At 36.8% G+C, this 20679-nt stretch overlaps 1 protein-coding gene across 1 annotated transcript; it reads left to right on the top strand.

The window, feature by feature from the left end:
* Window positions 1-634: 634 nt before the first annotated feature.
* On the top strand, window positions 635-19969 carry RBM34 (RNA binding motif protein 34). Its single transcript, XM_043963470.1, has 11 exons — window positions 635-759; window positions 2261-2435; window positions 3270-3412; window positions 8161-8413; window positions 9400-9459; window positions 12303-12346; window positions 17512-17595; window positions 17869-17932; window positions 18542-18581; window positions 18784-18902; window positions 19620-19969. The coding sequence occupies exons 1-11, from the start codon at window positions 707-709 to the stop codon at window positions 19905-19907; spliced, it is 1323 nt and encodes a 440-aa protein (XP_043819405.1). The 5' UTR covers window positions 635-706; the 3' UTR covers window positions 19908-19969.
* The last annotated feature ends 710 nt before the right edge of the window (window positions 19970-20679 follow it).

Raw genomic sequence — 20679 nt, forward strand, 5'->3', positions numbered from 1 at the left:
AGGTTATATGGATTAGAATATATCTAGGTACATTTAAATGTAATAATGTAGAAAATGTATATTATATATGTGATATGTGGATGTGTATATGTTTGATATATGTGTAAAATAATTATATATCAAAAATTAAATTAAAAAAATTTAAAAAGAAAAATGCAGTCCATCTACAGAGAGAACTGATGGTGTCTGAATACAGATTGAAGCATAATTTTTTTTTGTTAGTTCCTTTATCTGAAGTTTTGTTTTCATCGGCTTTCTTTCACAACCTGGCTAATGTGGAAATGTTTTGCATAACTGCTCATTTATAGCTTATACTGAATTGCTAGAGTTCTTGGGGGGGGGGGAGAAGAGAATTCGGAATACAAAGTTTTAAAAATTTTACCTGTAATTCGGGAAAAATAAAATTCTAAATTAAAAAAAAGTATATCGAATATTCCCTATTCATGGTTCCCCATCTCGAAAACAGTACATGCAATATTCCATATTCACAAAACCAAAAGAGGGAGGTCCATTTTTTTTTCACTTCGCTAAGCTTTGGCATGCAGCGAGGACTATCAAATCAAGAGGGGAAAGGGAGGGAGGGAGGGAGGGGAGGGAAGGGAAGGGGCGGTCCGGCCCAGCCCAGGACGGAAGTGGCGTCACGGGCACCAGAAGTTGACAGGATCACGTGGTCCATATCCAGTGGAGACACTGTGTTGCGGCCGAGATGGCGCCTGAAGGGAAGATTAAACAGAAGAAAAAGAAACAGACCGGAGACAGGTGAGGAACGTGCGGTAGTCAGGGGGGCTTGCGTCCTCTCCCTCCCCCCCCCCCCCTTCGTAAATCTTTGTAGATTCTGGGAGGAGGAGGACTCGCTGTCCCTCCCGCCCCTCGCGATGATTGGTTGGTTCTGGTGCTGAGGCTGGAGCTCAGGTGGCCGGGCCCACGCTGGCGCCTCTCCCTGGTGAGGTTCGGGCTTAGCGGACGTGCCCTCAAAAGTCGTCTCTGCGACCCCTACCCCACTTCCAGCGGCGGTGCAACTCGAGCCTCCCTCCCCTTCTGGGCTGCAGCATGGCATGGTGGAGAGAGCACAGGACACAGAGGTGGGAAGACCCGAGTTCAAGTTCTGCCTCTGACGTATACTGACCCGGACAAGTCACGCAGCCTCGTTTAGCCTTCTCTTCTTTACTTGTAAAACAGGGATAATTACAGCGCCTATGGCACAGCGTTCTTGTGATCCTGTTTCACAGGATCAAGTATATACATACATACACACTATACCTATATGCGTCTATGTATATACGTATGTACATATATACACATGTATTTGTATATATACATATATGCACATATATACATTTATAAACTTATATACACATATATAGATACACTCCTCTGTACCCCACTATATCTCTGTTTGAACAACAGAGTGATCCACTTTTATTCACCCCATTTGGGGTTTTCTTGGAAGAGATATTGGAGTGCTTTGCTATTTCCTTCTCCAGCTCATTTGACTGATGAGGAAACTGAGGCAAAAAGGGTTAAGTGACTTGCCCAGGGTCTGAGGCTACCTTTGAACTCAGGTCCTACAGTTTATCCACTGAGCCACCCAGCTATCCCAGGGATGGCTCTATCTCTGTAGAGATGGAGGTATGTAGATCCATCTGTATATGTATGTTTGCATATATACACATACACATATATATGTGTATGAATATATGCATAGTTTTGCAAATCGTAAAGCTGTATATAAACACTGATATGATGAATAAATAGCTGATTTGAAGTAAGGAAGCTTTTGGTTCAAGTCCCTTCTCTGACACGTCAGTCAGTAAAGAAGCATTTATTAAGGGGGCAGCTAGATGGCGCAGTGGTTAAAGCACCAGCCCTGGATACAGGAGTACCTGAGTTCAAATCCAGCCTCAGACACTTGACACTTACTAGCTGTGTGAACCTGGGCAAATCACTTAACCCCCAATGCCTGCCAAAAAAAAAAAAAGTATATAAGAAGCATTTATTAAGCACTTATTATGTGCCAAAGCATTGTGCTAAATGCTGGATATACGGGTGAAAGGCAGGGGAAAAAAGGGAGTGATAATTGGTGGTGTTACCCCAGTTTAGTCATTTTAACTCCCCTAGTCTCAGTTTCCTCACATGTAAATGAGAATAATAATAGCATCTACTTCAAAGGGCTGTTGTGTGTGTGGGGGGATATCACATTTGCAAAGCACTTTGCAAACTTTAACATGTTATAAAAATACTTGCTTCTATTTCCTTCTAGCAAAGCAGTGGAAGATAGAGTGAGCAGCTCCCCATCTGGAGAGTATCAGGTTGGACAAGTGGCCAGCAGCTTGTTTCAAAACAAGCCCTTCAAGAGTGGCACAAGCCACCTGGCATCACTCTTCAGCTCCTCAGCTACACAGGTGCAGCAGCCAGTCTATGTTGCTGCCAGAGAAGTAAGTCAGAAAATGTTCTGGTGCCTTAGTAGGCACTTTTTTTTTTTAAACTCCTGGCTGAAATTTAATTTCATTAGTATAGTGAACTTCTTCTGTGAATACATATTCAGAGGAATTGCTTTGCATTTGATAACATTATAGGATTTCTTGGGGGCACTTAGTAACTGCCCTGTGTGAGAAACTGGATTTGAATTCAGATCTTTCCTACTAAGAAGGTCTATTTTTTTTTGGTGGGGCAATGGGGGTTAAGTGACTTGCCCAGGGTCACACAGCTAGTAAGTGTCAAAGAAGGTCTACTCTTTATACAAAAAGCGACTCGGAGGTGCACTCTCTATCCATTATGCTCTGCCCAACCTTTACTTTTATAGTGAACTCATAAGATCCTGTGTTTATAGTTGGAAGGAATCTCAAAAGTCACATAGTCCAGCCCCTTATTTTATAATGAAGAAAATGAAGCCCAGAGAGATGAGGTGCCTATCCCAAGGATAATAACAAATAAGGATAATAAGAAACAGAGCTGGTCTCCTGACTCCAAATCTAGTATATATTCATGTGTCTCAGTCTGTCATTCGATAAGCACTTATTATGCGCCAAGTCCTGAGGATACAAAGAAAGGTAAAAACAAATTTTGACCTCTAAGGAACTTAGAGGGGAGACAACATGTTAATAATTAAGTGTATACAAGATACATATAGAATAAATGGAAAGCCATTTTAGAGTGGAAGGTTCTACCAATTGAGGGTGGAGGAGTGGGGAGAGGGGACAAAAGATTCTGTGTAAGTTGATACTTGTGCTGAGTGAAAACTCTTAAATATAGCTTAGTTTCTTTTAAAGGCCAACAGTAAGAAGAGAAAATGTAATGAAGATGAGATTGCATTCCATAGTCAAAGAACTGCTGCTGCTATTGAACAAATGCCTGCAAAGAGAACTATTGTGAAGAAGGCTCTCTCTGATGCAGATAAGAGGTTGGCAGACAGGTCAGTACAATATCAAAAGGTGTATTTTCATGACTGTTCTAAAAACTGAAATTCCCAGGCCTGCGTGGTTACTCTTGCTTCCATCCTGTTTTTCTCTTAGACTCTTGAGGTAATATTGGGTCATAGATCTAAAACTGGAGGAGAATTAGTGGCCATCTGGTCCAAATCCCTCATTTTACAGATGAAGACAATGATGCCCCAAGAAGTTAAATGACTTACCTAAGGCCATATGGTAAGGTGGCAGAACCAGAATTTGAACTGGGTCCTGTGACTAGAAGTTTGTTGTTGTTTCCCATGTACTATGCAGTCAGTAAAGAAGCATTCATTCATTCATTCAGCACCTAATATGCATCAGGTACTGGGGATACACATAACAGCAGCAATATTAGCTAACTTTCAGTTTTAAATAATGTTGCAAGGTTTACCAAATAGTATCTCATTAGATCCTCACAACAATCCTCATCTGTAAAATGGGGACAGAAATAGCGCCTGCCTCCCAGTCAGGTGAGATGATATCTCTAAAGAGGTGAGCACAACAATGCCTGGCACATTGTAAGTGGTATCTCAATGTTTGATCTTTTTGTTGTTTTACAAATATAAATGGTATGTGCAGGGCTGCAAAGCTAGTCAATGTCTGAGACAGGCTTGAACATAGCTTTTCCCAACTCCAAGGCCAGTGCTCTGTCACTATTCTAATTCCAAATTCCAAAGAGTGGAACAGTTCCTATTCCAAAGGAGCTTACGTTCTGTTGGGGAGACAACTTGTACCACTATGAGTATATACAGAATAATTACAAAATATATAAACTGGGTGGGGGGAATTATAGTTGGGGAGATCAGGAAAGTTATAGTGTAGAAGATGGTGCTTCAGTTACACTTTGAAGACAGGGGTTCTCAGAAGCACAGGTGAGGAAGTGGTATATTCCAGGCATTGTGGAAATCTGGTTCAAAGGCATGGGGATTTGAGAGGTAGAATGCTACATGTGGGGAGAAAACATATTAGTTTGCCTGGACCATAAAATGAACATTATACCTGGGTAGATTGTACCTGGGTTATGAAGGGCTTTAAAAGCCAGACAGGATTTTATGTTTTATCTTAAGGCAGTGGATACTATTGGGATTTATCAAATAGTAGAGTTATATGATCAGATCTTTGATAAAGGGAAATACTCTGGTAGTTGTGGAGGCTGGTTTAGAATGGGGAGATACTAGAGACAGGAACACTAATTAGGAGGCTGTTATAATAGTCTTAAGAGTAGATGAGGGCTTGAACCAAGGTGGTGACTCTTGAGAATAGAGATATTATGGAGGCAGAAATTATACAATTTGTCAGTTGATTAAATAGTGCAGTGAGGAAGAGTGAGGAGTTGAAAGGAATTTTGAGGTGACATGTGGTGCCTTTCATAAAAATAGGGGTGTTTGATAGAGTGCTAGGTTTTTGGGAAAAGATAAGAAGTTCAGGTTTGGATATGTTGAGTTTGAGAAATCCTGTTTGAAATGTTTTATAAGAAGTTGATGATGCGGGGCGCAGCTAGGTGGAGCAGTGAATAAAGCATTGGCCCTGGATTCAGGAGGACGTGAATTCAAATCCGGCCTCAGACACTTGACACTTACTAGCTGTGTGACCCTGGGCAAGTTACTTAACTCTTATTGCTCTGCCAAAAAAAGAAGTTGATGATGCAAGATTTAAAGCTCAGAAGAGACATTGGAGTTGGCTATATAGATATAAATATATAGATATAGATATATAGATGAAGATAGTAAGTCTGTAAATCATCTGTTGAGGGTGGGGGTTTGGAGGGAATGAATGCTGATGAAGTCACCAAATTATAGAGTGAGTTGAGAAGAGACGGGGAGAACTCTCACCAAGTGCAATATGAGCACTGAGCTAATTTTTTAAAGTCTCTTCCTGATTCCCTAATCCTATACCCCGCCCCCCCCAAAATACAGAATTCAGCAAACATTAAGTAAAATGTATGTTCCCCCAATAGAATAACAGTTCCTTAAAGTTAGGGACTAGTTTTTCATTTTATTTTTGTACACCTTTGACCTAGCATAGTGCCTTGCAATGGAGTAGATTCCTGTTTTTAAAATAATTGGGTTAAGGCCTATTATATGCAAGACACTATGCCAGGCTGTGGAGATGGAAAAATAAAAGATGGCATAGTTCTTGTCCTTTAATTAAATTAAAACATTTATTAAATGTCTACTGTATATTATACTGATAGATACTGGAAATACAAAGAAAAAAATGAATATAGTCTCTTTCCACAGTGCCTAGCACATAGTAAGTGTTTAGTAATAATTTGTCTGTCTATCTATCTATGCATAAGGACTTATTATTATTATTATTATTTTGCGGGGTAATGAGGGTTAAGTGACTTGCCCAGGGTCACACAGCTAATAAGTGTCAAGTGTCTGAGGCCAAATTTGAACTCAGGTCCTCCTGAATCCAGGGCCGGTGTTTTATCCACTGTGCCACCTAGCTTCCCCCGACCTTACCTTTTATTGAATAGAAAATCAAACTTGTAGGTAACTGGCAAGGAGGTACTTTTAAAAGCTTGTCTTAATACAAGTCATTCCTGAGTTAATAAATAGTCACAGGATGTGAACAGGCAGTTTTCAGAAGAAATTAATGTTATCCATAGTCATATGAAAAAATGCTCTGAATCACTATTGATTAGAGAAATGATATTAAAACAACTCTAGAGTCTTACCTTACCTGTCAGATTAGCTAATATTAGAGAAAAGGAAAATAGCAAATGTTAGAGGGGATATGGAAAAAATTGGGACACTAATGCACTGTTGGAATTGTGATTCAGCTATTCTGGAGAGCACTTCAGAGCTATGCCCAAAGGGCTCTGAAACTGCATACCTTTTGACCTAGCAATAACACTACTAGGTCTGTATACCAAAGAGATGGAAAAAACATTATGTACAAAAATATTTATAGCGGCCCTTTTTTTGGTGGCAAAGAGTTGGGCATGTCCATCTATTGGGGAATGGCTGAACAAGTTGTATGATTGTGATGGAATACAATTGTGCTATAAGAAATGACAAGCAAGGATGGTTTCAGAAAAACCTGGAAAGACTTAAACGAACTGATGCAAAATGAAATGAGCAGAACCAAGAGAACATTGTACACAGCAATATTGTTTCCACCTGGCTACCTGCAACAACAACTGACCCAGAGCTACTTGTTTTGTGAAAGATACTGTCTCTTGGGGTTAAGGATGAAATCTGGTCCCATACAAGATAGGGAGTGATGAGAGCAAAGGATCAGACAGATTTCTCTAGGAAGATATGGTGAAGGGGGTAGATGGGATTTTAACAGGTAGACTATAGAGGATATTGAAATATTCTTTTTTTTTTTTAGTGAGGCAATTGGAGTTAAGTGACTTGCCCAGGGTCACACAGCTAGTAAGTGTTAAGTGTCTGAGGCTGGATTTGAACTCAGGTACTCCTGACTCCAGGGCTGGTGTTCTATCCACTGCACCACCTAGCTGCCCTGAAATATTCTTAATATAAAGGCTAATACATTTGATATTTGAAAGTAGTGTATAATATTAGAGTATGAATTTTGAAATTCACATGGAAAGACAATATGTTAATGTAGCACTATGCTTGGACCTTTGAACATCAAGAGATGGGAAAGTAAGGTTTTCTGTTAATTTTATAAATTTCCTTTTGATCCTCCTCACTACTCTCTTTGAAGTATTCTATAAAGAATTTACTCATTGATCCTCCTTTCTACTTCCCATCCTCATTCTCCTGCCCTTTCTTGTTTTCTTTGATTATGTTGTCCTGAATTCCTGGAATAGACTCATCCTCATTTCTATCTTCTCTGTGAAGCCTTCAGTAATGGCAACTGAAGTTACCCCTCCTTCTTCAAGTTTCTCATAGGACTTTGGACCTCTTATTTCCACTTATCATAACCTGATATGTGCTGGGTACTTACTTATGTACATGTCAAATCCCCCTTATTATATTGTGAACTCTTTGAAGGTAAGGGCTAGGTCCTATTTCCTTTTTGAGTCCAAATAGTACAGTGCCTTACACATAGCAGGTGCTTAATAAATACAAGAATTTGGGGGCAGCTAGATGGCCCAGTGGATAAAACACCTGCCCTGGATTCAGGAGTTCCTGAGTTCAAATCCAGCCTCAGACACTTGACACTTACTAGCTGTGTGACCTTGGGCAAGTCACTTAACCCCCATTGCCCAGCCAAAAAAAAAAATATAAATAAAGATAAATACAAGAATTTAATTTCTTGTCTCCTTATATTATAGTGACAATGGAATTAAAAGTATATTTAAAATATTTTCTCTCTTGTTTTGAATGCTCTTTAAAATTTCTAATGTCTCAGGTTGCATTAATATTAGTTTGTGAAGAAATAAAATTATGGATAGGGAACATGGTTTTTGTGAATATGATATTCAGTATACATGTGTATTTGTATACTGAAAACTTCATGTACAGTGCCTAGAAACACCATAATTTGTTGTTGTTATAAAGGGAAGAGTAAAAGAAATGAGCTTACTTGACAGTCTGTTTTTGAAAATAGAATACATCTTTGTTTTTTGGACATGGTGAAATAAGAACATTGTTAAAGAAAAGTAACCATGGGTTACCTTTACCTTTTTCCCATGTTTTCATATTCAGTTAGAAAAGTAATATTTCTTAACTTGTTTTAGATACACCATTGTTTGATATTCTTGTTATTCTTATGTACATTTTGTCTTTTAAAGAGAAAGTGCTTTGGTATCTGCTGATCTTGAAGAGGAAGAAGAAGAAAAAATGCAAGCTAAACAAATGAAGAAAAGGAAAATTTCTCAAGACAGTAATAATGGCAAAACAGCAGATGGTAAAATACTTGATAATTCAAATTACTCATTTGAGGTAAATAAAAGAAAGAAGATTCAAGTCAATGAGGCAGAGGAAAGAATAAAGAATAAGAGAACTGTATTTGTGGGAAATTTACCTGTCACTTGTAAAAAAAAGGTGAGTAAATATATGAATTGTAGAGATTTATCATAATTTATTTTATCTCATCCAATGGCAAAAAACAGTCCCCTGCCCTTCAGGAGTTCATGTTCTAATTGAAGGAACAACATGCAAATATTTATGTACAAACAAGATCTATTCAGAATAAATTGGAGGTAATCTTTGGGGGAAAGCAGCGCTAGGGTTAAAGGAGACTGGGAAAGGTTTCTTGGAGAAGTTGGGATTTTAGCTGAGTCTTAAAAGAAGCCAGGAGGTGGAGTAGAGGAGAGCATCCGAGGCATGAGGATAACCAATGAAAAAGCAGATTTGAGTGATGAAGTATCTTGTCCAAGGAATAGCAAGGAGGCCCATATGACTACACCATAGAGTAGATAGAGGCTAATATGGTATAAGAAAACTGGAAATATAAGAAGAGACCAAGTTATGAAGGGCTTTAAAAGCCAAACAGGATTTTATATTTGATCCTAGAGGTAATAGAAAACCACTGGAGCTTATTCCATGGAGGGGAAGGGTTGACTTGGTCAGGCTTGTGCTTTAGGAAGATGGTTTTGATAATTGCGTACAGATGAACTGGAGTGGGGAGAAACTTGAGGCAGGGAAGACCAACCAGAAAGCTATTATTATCATAGTTTAGGTGAATGATGATGCTGTGAAGTACAATATAAACACCAACTGCAAAAAAATTTGGAACTAAAAATCCTGTGAAAACAAATGTTGAAAACTATCCTTACATGTAACTGGTAAATCACAAAATACTTAAAAAACAAACAAACAAAACACCAAATGCCAAGAGTTGAAATTAAGTTTCACTGTGCACATACAGTATTGCTTAGTTTTTTTGTGGACCATTTGCCCCATGACTATTCCTTTGCTTGAAAATTAGTAATTAAATATTAGTAGGTTTTACTTATTGTCATATGTTGTGGAAATTTTAGTTGATTTTTTAATCTGAAAATAAAATGAGTGTTTTGTTTCATTTGCAGGAGCTGAAGTCATTTTTTAAAGAGTATGGACAAATAGAATGTGTTCGATTTCGTTCCTTGGTATGTTGTTTCCTTTGAAACATTACAGCAATTTTATTATGTAAAATCTCTTATTGGCATAAAGATTGGTATAGGGTGGAGGATGACTAAACTTTTGCTTTTCTGGATGGACCAAATTCAAATCCAGTCAATGATGTTGAGTGGCCTAGCTTGTTATTACCATCTATTTGCTATATACTTATTTTTGTATAAGTTAATGTCTTCTTTCCTAGTAAATTGTTAGCCATGTTATTAAGCCTACCATTATGTTTGATAGAAACGGTTAACTCTCATCTGCTGGGCACTCCATTGACAGGGAAATATGATTGGATTATATTCTTATATTAAGTGAAAGATAAAGTATAATTAAGACTTCTAATTTCATATTACTGTTTCCTTTTTCTCAACCTAAATGTAAGAATTATTCAAGGTTTTGTCCTTAGTCTCTCTGTACTCTACCTTAGAGATGTTACATACTTATACAAATTTAACTCCTCCCTTGGAAGTGACTCACAAATGTTTGTTTCTGTCTTCTACCTCCCTCAAGTTCCTCACTTCTGCATTTCCAAATGGTAGCTTATATTTTCTACTGCCCTTCCAGTACCTTAGACACAACATATTTAAAACTGAACTCACCATCTTCCCTTGTTACTTTTTTTGGTGAAGCAGTGACTTGCCCAGGGTCACACAGCCAGTAAGTGTCAAGTGTCTGAGAGCGGATTTGAACTCAGGTCTTCCTGAATCCAGGGCTGGTGCTCTATCCACTGTGCCACCTAGCTGCCTCAATAATATACTTTTTTTTCTTTTTGGTGGGTCAGTGAGGGTTAAGTGACTTGCCCAGGGTCACACAGCCAGTAAGTGTCAAGGGCCTGAGGCTGGGTTTGAACTTAGATCCTCCTGAATCCAGGGCCAGCACTTTATCCACTGCGCCACCTAACTGCCCACCCCCCCACCTCCCCTGGCCCTTCTAAAGAAGATTCAGATTCAAACTCCTTAGCCTGAGATTCAAGCACCTTCATAGGTTGGCCTCAACTAACCTTTATGGTAGCAATGCTCTGCATAAAAATCTTTTTTATTTGGTGAACATGACTGCTGGTCATTCTTCAGATGTGACCTACATTTTCTTCTACATCATTGTTTAAGCCATTCTTTTCTCCTGTGATTCTGTTTCCCTTTTTTAAAGTTAATGAATAAATCTATTCTATTTTATTACATACTGCTTTGTACAATATTATGTTATTTTTTTAGTCGTGTCTCACTCTCCGTGACCCCATTTCAGGTTTTCTTTTTTTTTCTTTTTTTTTGGTGAGGCAGTTGGGGTTAAGTGACTTGCCCAGGGTCACACAGCCGGTGTTAAGTGTCTGAGGTTGGATTTGAACTCAGGTACTCCTGAATCCAGGGCCAGTGCTCTATCCACTGCGCCACCTAGCTGCCCATCAGGTTTTCTTGTCAAAGATACTGGAGTGGTTTTCTACTTCCTTCTCCAGCTCATTTGACAGATAAGGAAACTGAGGCAAATAGGTTGAAATGATTTGCCCATTGTCACACAGCTAGTAAGTGTCAGAGGCCAGAACTCATGAAGATGAGTCTTCCCAATTGCAAGCCCAGTACTCTATCTACTATACCACTTAGCTCCTCCTGTCTGTGTATTTTATTTCCCCTGTCTGAAAGGTCAGTAACACTCATGTTCACCTTTGTATTCCACACAGCTCTTAGTGCTTTGTATATAGAAGACACTGAATATTTCTGAATGACTTCATAAATAGCATTCAGTTACTTATTCTCTAGTTTCATATATTTATGTTCATAAAGTTTTCCAGTTTGTTGGGGTTTTTTGGGTAGATAATTCCCCTTTCAATTAATGTCATAACAGAATCACTTCCCGGTATATTTCTTCTACCCTTCTCCCTCCATGAATCTTCCCTTACAACAAAAAAAAATGTAAGCAAATCTCACGCAAAAATACATATACATCATTCCACAACCTTAGCCCTATACTTCACTTTTGAGGGGGAAGATGTACATCTTCTCTTTTCCCTGGGATCAAGATTGATCACTGCAATTACCTTGAAATTGACAGTCTTACTGTCTTCATTTACATGGTTTCTCCACTTCTAAGTAGCTGTGCTTTGAAAAATAATTTGGTAGAAGTGGATCTAATTTACTACCTAAAATTGAGAATAATTATAAACTTTATATTTGGTAAGTAAGTGTCTGTCACACAAGGTCAGGAAAAAGCACAAAAGGCTCTTCTACACAAGAGTTCTATAGGCTCACCTCTACACAGAGCAACAGTTGTATGTTTGTATTTGTGAAGGAAATACACATCTAAGTTCTTATGTTACTCATCTTCTGTATTTACCTACTGGAGTGTCAGGCTATTTTTGCTTATTTCCTATGAAATATTTTTATCTGTCATTAACAAAGAAATTTACAGTTTAGACTTGGTTGATATGTTGATTACATTTGCTGAATTCCTTTTTTTTCTCTTTTTTGCTTTGTTATAAAGTATAACTTTGGGTTGAGGGAAGGGATACATTGGGAAATGCAGGTAACGCAAAAACAAAAGACATCAATAAAATTTCTGTTAAAAATAACAAAACAATCTACAAATACTTGAGGCTTGAACCCCATGATAAGGACATCTTCATGCTTAAGGTTTTGTTTTTTAATGAAATTCTTTGAAACTTTTGCTACTGATTTTATTTTTTTCCTTGAGAAATATCTCTAGTTATATTGTTAACAGATTTCATATTTTACTTTTTCAATATAGGATAATTTGTAGACTTTGAAATTTTCTTTCTTTCCTGTATCTAACAATGAAGAAATATTTTTAGATTCAACATTTTTTTTTTGTTTTAAAGATTCCAGCAAAGAGCACTTTATCCAAAAAGATTGCTGCAATAAAGTAAGTTAATTAAATTGAAGAAAAAGTCTGTAAAGCCCTTTGCCCTCTTTTCTTTAAAATTTTAAGTTGTTACCACCTAAGAAATTTGTTTTTATGCATTGCTATGTAATGTTTGATTAATTTCTTTGTGTTATAATAATGACATTTATTGAAATCCTTTAAAGTTTTTGTAACACTTTACATAATTATCTTATTTTAGCCTCATAGTAACCCTGTAAAGTAGGTCCCACATGTATCATTATCTTTGTTTTACAGATAAAGAAACTTAGAAAGGTGATCATCTGTATTTCCTTATGAATGAGTTGTATTCCATAAGTTTCCTAGGCAAAGCAGTTTTTTAAGAATTCTGAGCCCTTTTGTTTTTAAGACATTGTGTTTGCCACATAATTCATTAAGTTTCCAGTCTAGCTTTTAAATTATATTTAACCTATGATGTACCTGAAATTTAGGACTTTACTAATAGTACTAAAAAAAAAAAAACCAACCTTCCTATCCTATATAATGATATTCCTATAGATAACTGTTTTGAATTTCAATTTGTGACACTAGGATCATCCCACCCAAGATCTTTATTGGGATCCATATTTTTTTTGTCTTGTTTTTAAGTGTTTTTCCTATTTCTCCTCATTTTGTTGATTTTTTTTTTCTGGCCGTAGCAGTCAATCGTTTCTTCAGGAAAGTCTACTCTTACTTGTTATTCCTCCTCTGACTTGTGACTCTTAACCTAGAGGCCTTAATCTTATAGTTTGCCCATATTGAAGGTTATGGTCACATTCTGTCAATTCAGAAAGACTTTTTTTTAAACTTAATATTTTGTTTTTCCCCCAACTACATGTAAAACCAATTTTAACATTCCTCTTTTCAAATATTAAGTTCCAGATTCTCTCTCTCTCTCCCTCCTCCCCACATTGAGAAAGAAAGCAACCTGATGTAGATTATACATGTGTAGTCATGCAAAACACATTTCCATGTAAGTCATGTTCTGAAGGAAAACTGACAAAAAAAATACCCCAAATAAAAGAAAGTAATGAAAAGATATTTTCAATCAGAGATAGATTCTTGAGATCTTTCTTTAAGTTTATATGCATAGACTGAATTTGACTATTTAGGACAATAACTTTTTGTGTGAGTACTTGTCAAAGGGTTGTGGGAAGCTAAGTATTTTTGCCTCGTTTCTTTCTGGTCCATATGGTACTAGGCTCTCAGAGAACTATGGAGGGTAATGTATTTTTAGTGCGGCTGTGCTGCCTTCTGGTTACAGGTTATTTCTGTTTCTATAATATTGATGCTTTTTGTCCTGTTAGTGAGTGGATGATTTTATTGTTATTCCCTTAAAGTAACTATAGAGATCTCTCCATTTCTTCTCATCTGTGCACTCTTACCTGTGTTCTCATAAGTCCTTCACCATGCTGGAGAGGTTCCTCTGTTTTTATTAGTACCTTGGAAGCACTGGGGCAGCATTTGGGCTGGTCACCTCCTCTCTTCCATTTCTGCTTAATGACTGCGCCACCTACCCGTCACTCTTGTCTTTGATCCCAAATTTCACCCAGATCATCTTTGTTCATAGGTGTAGCCTGCTTCTGCCCGTAGTGTCTTTTCATTGTTTTTTGAGTTGTCATTTTTATTCCGCCAATTAAATGTAAAACTCACATTTGGGTAAAGTGTTACTTTTGGATTTTTTAAAAAATCAGCTTCACAGCTACAACATTGTAGAGACACAATTCAATAGGAATTCAAGCAGTGTGCTAGGGCAGACAGAAAAGTTAATATCAGCTTAGGCTACATTAAGAAAGACTTGGGGTCCAGGTACAAGGATAGCCATCCTTTACTCTGCCTTCATTAGACTATATCTAGAGTACTCGGTTAAGTTTTAAGTGCCATATTTTAGGAAGGACATTGATAAGCAGGATAGTGTCAGGATGAGAGTTCCCTGTCATTGGACAAGTCACTTATAATGTCCTTGAGCCCCAGTTTCCTCATCAGTAATATGAACTAGAAGGCCTCTGAAATCCTATGAAATCAATCTTTTTTTTTTTTTTTAGTGAGGCAATTGGGGTTAAGTGACTTGCCCAGGGTCACACAGCTAGTAAGTGGTAAGTGTCTGAGGCTGGATTTGAACTCAGGTACTCCTGATTCCAGGGCTGGTGCTCTATTCACTGTGCCACCTAGCTGCCCCACGAAACCAGTCTTTTATGATATGTGTTGGACTTAAAGATTTTTCCCCCTCTCTACAACTTCTCTTTATTCCAGCTATTGATTTAGTTTGTACAAAAGTCTCATTTTTTATGATTGAAACTGTTTTTTCTGGTCTTTATTTCTTGTTGTTTTAGAATTTTTCCCTAGTCATGGGTCTGAAAGGTATTACTATCAGTTCCCTAATTTGTTTACAATATGATGTTACACTTGAGTCATATGTCATTTTTCCCAGCAGTTCTTTTAGGGAACACCACATAAACACTAGGGCATAGTTGCATATTTGATTCTAGATTTTGTCTAGGCTGATCTCTATTTTTTGGATGAGTGCCATATTGTTTTGATGGCTATCACAGCATAAAATATTAAGCACTTCCCCTAATTTGATCTAGCTCATTGTCCACCTGTAATGCTCATCCATTATATTCTTATTGTTATACTAATTCAGTGGGCTGCATTGAATTACATTACTGCTATATCTAGCACTTATCACAGTGCCTGACAAATATTAGGTGCTTAATAAATGCTAATTGACTGACTAATATGCTCATCTGGGTGTTGCATTATTCATTCAGTGTGGCTGGTTAGACTAATCTCTCTTTTGTATTGCCATGGATTTTATTAAGGATTTTTTACTGTACTGGGGTTTTATGAAATTAATACAATGTCATCAGTGAATAAGAGCTTATTTCCTTCTTTTCACCTTAAAAGTGAAATGGATCCTTGAACAAAATGATTCCTATAGTCACATTTGTTACAGAGATATGTATATTTTTATATGGCAGACACTCATGGAGAGCCATTAAAACAGCATTTGGTTCTACAAAGATAAAAAACTTGTAAAAAATCAATAAGCAATTGACATAATTAAATTTTATATTCTTTACTCTCAGTTGCATGAATGTAAAGCTGGGCTGCGATATAGAAAATCATCTGTGAAAAGCTGTCTGGTCCCATTTATGTTTTCATTAAGATAACAATCTTAGAAAAATTTTAGAGAGATGAGAATACAGACACATATGAGTTAGTAGTTTATGATGTCGTCTTTGTTGTGTGTCCCCCCCTTCACTCCAGCTTTTTTGGGGGAGGTAGTTAAAGCACTGTCTTTAATCTTTTCTATTCTATTGGAATAGAATTCAACTCATACTTTATATCTAGACAGTCCCAAGTCATGCTTTTTATACCATCCAGCCATCCACTAGGAAGCCAGGGGCTATCTGGGCATTGTGACACATGTGCCTCTTCCCTCTCCCCATCCCACCTTTTTAACACTCTGGAACAGCAATAACATCAATATTACCCTTGATCCTGGGAAGGATGTGAGAATCAATTACTCCTTGGCTCCACAAATGTATTTCCTTTTGGCTTCCAGTGCCACAGAACCTTTCCTGGCCACTGCTTCCCTATATATGCTGTCATTTTCTACTAGAATATTGTAGACTTCTTGAAGCCAAGAACTGATTCTTACTTACATTTATATCCTCATTGCCTAATACATTCACAGGATAGGTGCTTAATTTTTTTTTCTTTCCTTAGATTCTTTTCAATGAAAATTGATCCTTGAATGCTTGAAATTTTGTAACTTCTATTCCAGATTTCTTCTCTGTGTTCAGTCAGGTTCAGCAAATGTTCTCAACTTAATTTGTGTCATGCTTCATATAACAAAAACAGAAGCTATTTGATGTTGGAGGGGATGTGGGAACTCTGGGACGCTAATCCACTGTTGGTAGAATTATGAAAAGATCCAACCATCTGTAGAGCAATTTGGAACCATGCCCAAAGGGATATAGAACTGTGCATACCCTTTGATCCAGCAATACCACTGCTAGGTTTATATCCCCAAAAGAGAAAAAGACCTATTTGTACAAAAATATTTATAGCAGCTCTTTTTGTGGTGGCTAAGAATTGGAAATCAAAGAAATGCCCATTATTTGGGGGAATGGCTAAACAAGCTGTGGTATATGGTGGTGATGGAATATTATTATGCTATAAGAAATGACAAGCAGGATAATTTCAGAAAGGCCTGGAAAGACTTGTATAGTGAAGTGAGCAGAACCAAGAGAATGTTGTACACAGAGACAGCAATATTATTTGATGAAGAATTGTGAATGACTTAATTCTTCTTAACAATAAAATGACCTAAGACAGTCCCAAAGGACTATTGATGAATCATACTATCCACCTCCAGAGAAAGAACTAATAATGATGAAACGCAGACTGAAGCATGCTATTTTTCTTTCTTTCATTTTTTTCTTTTAATTAAGTTTTCTTGTACAAAGTGACAAATATGGTAATGTTTTACATAATCGTACATGTATAACCCATATCTGATTGCTTACCGCCTCAGGGAGGGAGGGAAGGAGTATTAAAAATTGGAACTCAAAGCTATAAATAAAAATGTTTATTACTTTAAAAAAAAGAATTATCTGTAATAGGGATAAGCTAGAAGCCTTTCCAGTAAGATCAGGGTGAAGCAAGGATGTACATTATCACCATTATTATTCAATATTGTACTGAAAATGCTAGCTATAGCAAGAAGACAAATAAAAGATATTGAAGGAATTGGGGAAATAAAACTACCACTCTTTGCACATGAAAAAAAGTGTCATGCCTATTATTATTCTGGGCTTTTGTTACAAATCTGTACACCTTATCAGGTATAGAAGTGAAACTCACCTGATTTAAATTCCAGTGTCCTAGAACTCTCCCATGGGAGTCACAGAGACAATTTACCAGTTTTCTGGTACAGTAGTTATTTGTAAGGACAAGTTATCTGTTTAGATTATTGTCCCACAGATAGTCCCATAATTTGAATAATCTCTTTATATTCATTTTTATGTATTTATATAAAGGAACAATTTATTTTGGGAATAGTTGTTTATTGAGTGTTGACCAAGGGTATGGAATAGGAGAATGTTTATTATATTTTACAAAGAAAAATAATTTCCATAATCACTTTTTTTTTTTGGTAGACGTGAAGTTCATCCTGAACAGAAGAGTATTAATGGTTATGTTGTTTTTAAGGAAGAGAGTGCTGCTGAAAAGGCACTGAAAAGGTAATTTTATCTATTAATCTATTATCTGTGAAGTAAAATCTTTTTTTCTTTTGTCATTCTTAGACAATCTTTTTTTTGGGGGGGAGGGGCAATTGGGATTAAGTGACTTGCCCAGGGTCACACAGCTAGTAACTGTCAAGTGTCTGAGGCTAGATTTGAACTCAGGTCCTCCTGAATCCAAGACCAGTACTTTATTCACTGTGCCACCTAGCTGCCCCCTTAACAATCTTTATAATTTGTTTCTCATTTCTATCTTTCTCATATCCATGATAGAAATGGTGCGCAGATTGCAGAGGGATTTCCCGTCAGAGTTGAACTTATATCTGACACTCCTTTGGTAAGTTAAGATTATATTTTTTAAATTGCTGAATTCTATTAAATATACTCTTTTTTTGTTGTTGGTGGTGAGTCAATTGGGGTTAAGTGACTTGCCCAGAGTTGTTACACAGTTATTAATAAGTGTTAAATGTCTGAGGCCAGATTTGAACTCAGGTCCTCCTGCATCCAGGGCTGGTGCTCTATCCACTGAGCCCCCCTAGCTGCCCCTTAAATATACTTTTTTTTTTTTTTTTAGTGAGGCAATTGGGGTTAAGTGACTTGCCCAGGGTCATACAGCTAGTAAGTGTCAAGTGTGTGTCTGAGGCCAGATTTGAACCCAGGTACTTCTGATTCCAGGGCCGGTGCTCTATCCACTGCGCCACCTAGCTGCCCCTAAATATACTTTTAAAAAGTGACATGTAAGGGAAGGCACAAAATGACACCTCTGTTTTGTCTTGGCCTTGGTCTCCATTTCAAAGTTGTAGTGGTGCTAGAAGTGCTTTCTAGTTACATGAGCAGAACTATGCTATATAATATTAGTCCTGATTATATATATACCTCTCTTGCTTTTATTTCTTGCTTTATTTTTTTCCTCCATTAATACATTGAACTCATATTTTTGTTTCAGAGGGGGAAGAGATCGATATTTGTGGGGAACCTCCCTTATAGTAAGTTGTGTTTTTTTTAAACAAATGTTCAAATTAACATTTTATCTCTAGAATAATTAAGAATAAAATTAAAGTAAAAATTTGTTTTAATAAATATTGACCAAAATTCTAATTCAAAATTGACCTGTAACATTGAAAAAATGTTCTTATTTTTTTTTTAATGTAATAAATTCTCAATCTGTTTCATTGAATCTGCTTGCAGAAATTGAAGAGGCTGCTATTAAAGAACACTTCTCTGACTGTGGAAGTGTTTTAGCAGTAAAAATTGTGAGAAACAAAGTCACTGGAGTTGGCAAAGGGTGTGGTTATGTGCTCTTTGAGGTATGAAACATTAATACATTATAGATATTTGAAGATCAGCTAAAAGAAAATAATAGTCTGTTAGTGCTCAGCCCTATATTGTTAAATCTCCATTCTCAAATTTTGTATTAGGAAAAAATAATATCGTTTAAACTCCATTATAATGAAGACCATTACAACAAATACTTTTCTGGCAAAAAAGTTTCCTAGCAATGTTTATCTACCTCTGACAATACTGATTTTTATCATGTTTTAAAATTATTTTAACTGTGTGAATTTATGGCTCAGTTTTCCATTTTGAAAAATGGAAATAAAACTTTGACTTTAGCTTATATTTTATGTAAGCTTTGGGCTCAAAACTAAATATGTGATTTTCAACTATACTATATCACAAAATTACAGAGCTGGAAGGAACTTGGAAGGCATTATATGCAACTCCTCCCTTATTTTATAGATGAAACTGAGGCACAATGATTTAAGGTCACACAACCAGTACAGTATTCTTCTAGACAGCTTTGGTCTTTGAAATCCCTACCTTGTTATCTTTATATTCTCCTCCTGCTACAGCTTTTGGGTGGAATTTTAGGGCAGGGGAAAAAAAAATTAAAGGATTTTGTAGCCTTAAAAATGAAATGTTATTGCTCTAGTACATTAAAATCATTTATTTGGTTTCTGTACATGTTTAATTTGCCATGAAATCTTATTTGGTAGTAATTAATCTTTGAATTATTTCCTCAGAATACTGATGCTGTGCAACTTGCTTTGAGATTAAACAACTCTGAATTAATGGGAAGAAAACTACGAGTCAAGCGTTACGTTAATAGTGAAAAGGTTAAACCACCTCATGCTCCAGGCAAAGTTTCGGAGAATTCCACCAAATTTAAGCACAAACTGAATTTTCCTCCTAAAAACACAGGACAGCATTCTGAAAGTACATTTACTGGAGAAAGAGCTAATCCCTTAAAAAAGAAAAAGAAATGGCAAAAAAGTGGAAAAAGTAAAAAGCGAATGGAAAAACACAAATAGAGTCAGTCTGAGACTTTTCTACTTGTAGGATAATTTACTAATAAAGCTGTGTTTTATTTAAAGAGTGAGAGAACTGTTAATTTATAAATAAGGTAGTCTTGAAATCTGGACAACCCTAGCTTTTAGTGGCTGATCCAAATTATAAAATTTTCCTCCTTTAAAGCAGTATACTTTTAAGATGTAAAATGTATAGTTAGCCCCTCAAAAGGAAGGACTATGACTGAATATAGCATTTATTTCTATCATGCTAAGTGTTATTTTTCTAGTTGCTTGCCTTTTCAGTGTTCTTTCTAGTATGATGTTCTGCATTTTTTTTTTACATGAATCTTTTATTTTATCTGTATAGTATGAGAAAATAATGGGTTTTGGAACACCCAGAGGCCCCTCCTGTTTGAGGGGATTATATTGATTGATTAGATTGACTCACTTGAAGTTGACTTGTTTGAAACCACACCTACCTGAGAGCCTGGCCCTCAGGGTGGATTCTCTGACCTTTGCATGTTCTGCTCATGGACTGCTTTCAAGTTCAGGGAACCAATGGATTTGGGTGATGCTCACCAATTAGCTTGGAGCGATGTGTAGGGGCTGCCTCTCGCCTGAACCCAGAGGTAGCTTCTGCTCTCACAGGCATTGGAACTTCCTCTTTGTGGCCTGAGACTCCGAGGTGGTTACTAGATAGGCTTCTTAACTTTCTGAGCCAGGTGTTCTCTTTTTACTAATACTTGGTATGCTTTAATAAATGCTTCATGCCCAAAACTGGTGCTAAAGCTTC

The sequence above is a fragment of the Dromiciops gliroides genome, chromosome 4 (assembly GCF_019393635.1).
Source record: "Dromiciops gliroides isolate mDroGli1 chromosome 4, mDroGli1.pri, whole genome shotgun sequence".
Classification (NCBI taxonomy): Eukaryota; Metazoa; Chordata; class Mammalia; order Microbiotheria; family Microbiotheriidae; genus Dromiciops; species Dromiciops gliroides.